Raw genomic sequence first — 6,000 nt, forward strand, 5'->3', positions numbered from 1 at the left:
ACACAGCCAGGGTGTGTAACTCTAGATGATGTGGTGACAATCTCATACTGTCTTTCAGTTTGTGTGCCCCCCGACTTCCTGAGGGGCATTTGAAGCCATCTGCCTAGTCTTTGTTCTCTGCCAACTTGGGTTTCTGAAAGGGGAATCTCCTGCGACTTTTTTGGGAGAGAGGGCCTTACATCCAGGCATCTGTCTAAGGCACAATCCCCTTTTCCACCACAGGCACGGCTACAATTTTGTGGTGGCCATCCCTGCCGGTGCCTCGAGCATTGACATCCGCCAGCGTGGCTACAAGGGGCTGGTTGGAGATGACAACTACCTGGCCCTGAAGAACAGCCAAGGCAAGTACCTGCTCAATGGGCACTTCGTGGTGTCGGCTGTGGAGCGGGACCTGGTGGTGAAGGGCAGCCTACTGCGCTACAGTGGCACGGGGACGGCGGTGGAGAGCCTGCAGGCCTCCCGGCCCATCCTGGAACCCCTGACCGTGGAGGTCCTCTCCGTGGGCAAGATGACACCACCCCGGGTCCGCTATTCCTTCTACCTTCCCAAAGAGCCTTGGGAGGACAAGGCCTCCCACCCCAAGGACCCCCGGAGCTCCTCGGTGCACCACAACAGTGTCCTCAGCCTCTCCAATCAAGTGGAACAGCAGGACGACAGGCCCCTGGCGCGTTGGGTGGCAGGCAGCTGGGGGCCTTGCTCTGTGAGCTGTGGCAGTGGCCTGCAGAAGCGGGCGGTCGACTGTCGTGGGCCCCCAGGGCCACGCTCCATGTCTTCCTGTGATGCAGCCCATCGGCCAGTGGAGATGAGAGCCTGTGGGGAACCCTGCCCGACCTGGGAGCTCGGCGCCTGGTCGCCCTGCTCCAAGAGCTGTGGCCGGGGATTTAAGAGGCGTCCGCTCAAGTGTTTGGGCCCTGGAGGGCGGCTGCTGGCCCGGGACCAGTGCAACCTGCGCCGGAAGCCCCAGGAGCTGGACTTCTGTGTCTTGAGGCCGTGCTGAATGGGACTGTCCTTTTCTCCTCCTCACTCTCCGCCCCATTGGTGCTGCCAGGGCTCCGGCCAGCTGGAGCCATGGGCAGAGGGCGGTGGCCGGGTGTCAAGGCCATAACGTCACTCACTTCCAGGGACAAGGACCATGGGCAGGGCTAAGAGGTCCCTTCCTCCACCCTGGCCTGGGTGGGGGAAGCCAAGTGACTAATGCACAGTCTACCTCACGCCCGGCTCCTCCAGGGCCCAGTCTCTGGGAGAGGCTGAGAGATGCGGGCACTGGGCAGAGGCGCTGGGGCCCAGTTTCCGAGGGACCTGGAGGATGGGCACCTCCCAGGCAGAACTTCAGGGACCTTGGCCCCCATAAGGGAGGCCACAGGCTGCTGGAAGAGCCATGGCCCAGCAGCTTGGCACCCTCAGGTGGCCCCGGGGGCTCTAAGCCGTTTCTGAACAAGGCAGGTTTCTATGGTGCTGTCAACCCGCCTTTCCTTTCTGACTGACCAGGACTGAATAATGAAAAAAATAATGGCTGGTGTGGGCAGGAACTGGTAGGAAAGTGGGGTGAGGAATAACAAGTCTGGGAAGAGGTTTATATGTAGGGGGAGTCCGGAGCTTTCTCATCTTCCTTCTACTCCTGACCCTCCGTCAAGAGCGGCCTCTTCTTCCTGTGTTGTCCAGGACGTCAGGCTGGGTGGAGGGCTTCCAAGTACGTGCCCTTTGAGGCTTTGCAAATAGGTACAGGAAGTCAATAGGGAGTCTATTGCCTTCTTCAGGAGGGATTAGACCATTGAAAAAAGATGGAAGGGATGATGGATTCTGTGGTGAAACAGGGAGTTTGAGCAGTGGCCTAGAATGTTCCGTGTCACTGGGACTGGGCTTGGGGTTTGGAGCAATGTCACCCTGGGATGGGGAGGAGTCCTCAGTTTTGATGACTCCTTCCTCCAGAGAGGTAGGTATAAATAGGGCTGCTGCCTTGGGCTCTGTGTTGCCTCAGAGAACCTTCAGAGTGGCCACTAAGAGGGACGTGGGAGATGCCCAGGAGGGCTAGATGCTGAACATCCACATGCCTGGAGGTGGGTCCTTCATCTGGACAGCTACATGTGGTCTGTCTTTGGGCACATCACATGACATTGCAGTTGGATAACGGGGTTCACTGTTTGCTACCTCAGGCTATGCTCTTTGGGTACCCACACCTCTCCCTTTCCTGGGGTGGTGGTGACCCTGGTGCTTCCAGCGGACCTGGCTGTTGTCCTCTGCAGACTGAGCTGCCCAGACACAAAGATAAGTGTGTGGTACATGGCTTCCTGCCCCCAGAGCCTGGCCACCCGCTGGGGCTCCAAAAATGAAATCAGGATCTCAGGTGCCTTGGGGACAGGCTTCAGGAGACACAAAAATCAATGACCTAAAAAAAGAAAGAAAGAAAGAAAGAAAGAAAGAAAGAAAGAAAATCAATGACCTGACCCAGAGGCACTTGGCAGCCACCAACGGGAACTCCTGGCTATCCTAGAGACGTGTTGGGGCTGTAGAAACCAGGGTGTTTCCTGGAGGTCCAAGTGGGAAGATGTTCTGGGGTGAGAAGAGCCTTTGGTCAAGCAGGGTATTTCTTGAGGGTGCAGCTGCTCCCACATGAACATGGGAGATTCTGCTTCTGAGTTAGGTAATATGTCCTGGACTTTAGTGAGGTGATACCGGAGCAAGTGTCTTCCCTGAGAAAGGGCCTCAGTCCCTTTATTTGGCTTCCCCTAGTAGGCAGACTCCACAAACCAGGCATTCAGGTAAACCTCTGGGGTGGTGCTCCAATCTCAGCCCAGCTCTGGGCTGAGCCCTTGACCGGAACACCCACAGCTGGGTAAAGGGCGTGTGGATCTCTGAGGCAGAGCTGCAGCCACTCCTGGAGAATGAAGCAAGGAGGAATCTTCCTCCCTGTATAGAGAAACCGTGGGGCTGCGACCATCAAAAGGACGCAGGCCACCAGGGCAGATGTAGACCCCCACTAGCCGACGATAGCACTGCTCTCCGTGCTTGGTGCACCCCTCCTCGGTGAGGAGAGGGTGGCGCGGGGGCTGTGCAGAATGGGCAGGGGAATGGGGAGGGGGGAAAGGGTGCTGCCATCAGTGGGGGTGACTGGTCCCCTAGCAGAGCAGCTTTAGAAATCATTTCGAGGAGAGACGACCTATCTTGTTCCTGACACAAGCTGGGCCTCAAATGCTCTTTTCTGTCATGATTTTTTTTTTTTCCTTTTTAAAAGAAGTATGACCAAGACAACTTGGGAGGTTTGTCTTATCTTTGACCATTTTGCTAATCCAACCATGTTCTCCAAGGTTGAGCAGAGACAAGCCTCAAGGTACAGGTTTCTGGTGATGGAATGAAAAGTTAAGGTGGTATCTCATGTCTATAGAAGAGGAGGAAGATTCTGGGGGTTCCAGAAACAACTTCTATGGGGTGTGGACCAGTAAGGATCTGGGCTCAGGAGTCCCCTGCCTCCTCTGCCCTTTGTGTGCACTGATTGGAGGAGTCCAACCTTGTGAGCCTGGCCGTGTTGGAGTAGGGGGCTGGGGTGAGCTGAAGGGCTTGGTTGTTCCCAGCCTGGGAGTTGGCTCCCGAAGGCACTAGACACTGTCACTTACAGAGCCCCCCTTTTGTGTTTGGTTCTTTCACATTCCATGTGCAGCAGACGGATGGAAGGACCTAGGTCCTGGCTGGGCTGTGTATACTGTGTATACATGGGAGATGGCTGCTGCGGGGACAACAGCCTGCTCCTAATAAAGTTGTAAGTATTTAACATCTGTGTCCTGCTTCCGTGACTTCATCTCATTTGCGCAGACATCCCCCAGATCTGCTGAACTGGCCCGTGTGCCAGCCATGTGCCAGGGGCTACAGTACCACAGCGACAAGGACAGGCACTGTCTCTGTCCCGTGCAGCTGGGGGAGGTAGGGCAAACAGTTGGGAAGCAAAGACCCGGAATAGTGGCAGATATGGGAGGTGCAAGGATCTGTGTACGGATTGTGTATGGGTGGAGTGACCAGGAAAGCCCGGCAGAGGATGGGACGTGGCCCTGTTGAGAGGGGTGGGAGTCTTTCTGTGAGGGACAGCATGCTAGGGCTTGGTGACCAGAAGGAGCAGGTGTGTGTGCAGGAGGGTCTGAAAGAAGGCCCCTGGGTCGGGGCTGTGGTGAAGGGGGCAAGGCACAGGAAGAGGCTGGAGGGTCCCTTCAGTGGGGTCTCCCAGGCACCTGCCTTAGGAGGAAATCCTGTTTCCTGAGGGAAGGTATCCTCCTGTTTGATGAATGTTTCCCTCTTCTTAGCTCTGTTTTGGTCTGACAATGTTAGCAAATATCTAGGCAGGCGAGTGGTGTGACACATTTTAAAGAACATCAACGCAGAGTCCAGAAACTCGCCTTGGTCTTAGATCGGAGATCCTCTCCTGGGACTCCATTTTCTATCTGCAAAGTGAGAAAGGTAGATTTAATGTTTTAGGGTGCTTCCAGCTTTAACAGTCAGTGTTTCTAGGCACAGTGACGGTTTACACTTTGGCAGATGATTGTTTGGTTTTAGTTTGGGATTCAGAGGAGAACGGGCTTCTGCTCATGCCTTCCCTGCAGGGCAAGGCCATGGGGTAAATAACTTCTTTACGGGCTGATTGTAGACCTGGGGCCCAGGGCAAGGGTACCCGAGTAGGAACTTGGACAAAGCTTTGGCACTTGATAGAAGGTTCTGGTGGAAGGAGAAGCTAGTCAGAAAAGCCCACTTGACACTATAACCTAGTTGGAGGCCTGGAAGGAACCAGGAGTGTTGATGTCTAAGCTAGAAGTCTGCAGCTTCAAAGTCTTTGTAAACCATCTCAAGACATTTGGCATATTTGGGCTTATTATTTTATTTTTGTTACCCCTTCTGTTTTGTATTGTAGCGATTGCCAGGAAAACCTTTCTAAGGAAAATTCCCACGGGTTGGTCTCTGGGTAAAGGAAAATGGTTTCTCTACTTACAATGCTTCTGACACCAAATGTGTGTGTGTGTGTTTCCCACGCCAACCAATTTTCCAACTCTCCAGACACCAATTGAGTGTCCTAGAATTTAAATCATTTCTGACGGTAACTAGCTGGAATTAGAATCAGGTTTAAGGGCTCAGTCCCAAGAGACTGCCTTCACTAAGAACACTAGTCATAAGCAGTGGGTCCCCAGGGTACCCACACTTCTGATGGACATAGCTGCAAAGCTGAGTTTTCCCACAGTCCCTGGGGAGAGGTGTTTTTTTTTTTTTTTTTTTTAAAGATTTTATTTATTTATTTGACAGAGAGAGAGAGAGAGAGAAAGAGAGATCACAAGTAGGCAGACAGGCAGTCAGAGAGAGAGAGGGAGAACCTGGGTCCCTGCTGAAAAAAGAGCCTGATGCTGGGCTTGATCCCAGGACCCTAAAATCATGACATGAGCTGAAGGCAGAGGTTTAACCCACTGAGCCACCCAGGTGCCCTAGAAGGTTTGATAATTTGCTGGGTTGGCTCACAAAACATTTGCTTATGTTCAGTGTGTTATTATTTAGGATATGATAAAAGATACAGATGAAGAGCCCAGTGAAACAGTACATACATAGGGCAAGGTCAGGAAGGGTCCCAGAGTGAAGGAATTTCTGTCCCTGTGGAGTTGGGCTGTGTCACCCTCCTGGTGTGTTCATCAAAGCAAAAGCTCTCCAGACCCTGTGGTTTAAGGATTTTGGGGAAGGCTTTCTCATATAAGCATTCTCATTTTTAATGCAATTTCCAGTCCGTCTCCTCTCCCCGGGGGATGGGGGTTGGGCTGAAAGTTCTCAGCTTCTAATCACGTGTTTGTCTTTCTGGCAACAAGTTCCCATTCTAGAGCTATCAGAAGCCCACCCTGAGTCACCTTACTAGGAAAAAACCACTCCTGTCACTCAGGAAACCCAGGCATTTAGGAGCCCTGTGTTAGGAACCAGGGTCAAAGACCAAACAGAACAAAAAATGCTGCTTGTTCCCTTATTACGTAGGAAATTTAAAAGGCT

At 53.1% G+C, this 6,000-nt stretch overlaps 1 protein-coding gene across 2 annotated transcripts in view; it reads left to right on the forward strand.

Annotated features, from left to right (window-relative positions):
- Positions 1-5,221, forward strand: part of ADAMTS15 (ADAM metallopeptidase with thrombospondin type 1 motif 15) — a 28,427-nt gene extending 23,206 nt beyond the window's left edge. For both annotated transcript variants that reach the window (XM_047692926.1, XM_047692925.1), the window contains exon 8: positions 223-5,221. In XM_047692926.1, the coding sequence (XP_047548882.1) occupies positions 223-997 (775 nt within the window). In that variant the 3' untranslated portion in view covers positions 998-5,221. The remainder of the gene's footprint in view (positions 1-222) is intronic.
- The last annotated feature ends 779 nt before the right edge of the window (positions 5,222-6,000 follow it).

Source organism: Lutra lutra, chromosome 10 (assembly GCF_902655055.1).
Source record: "Lutra lutra chromosome 10, mLutLut1.2, whole genome shotgun sequence".
In the NCBI taxonomy this organism is placed as follows: Eukaryota; Metazoa; Chordata; class Mammalia; order Carnivora; family Mustelidae; genus Lutra; species Lutra lutra.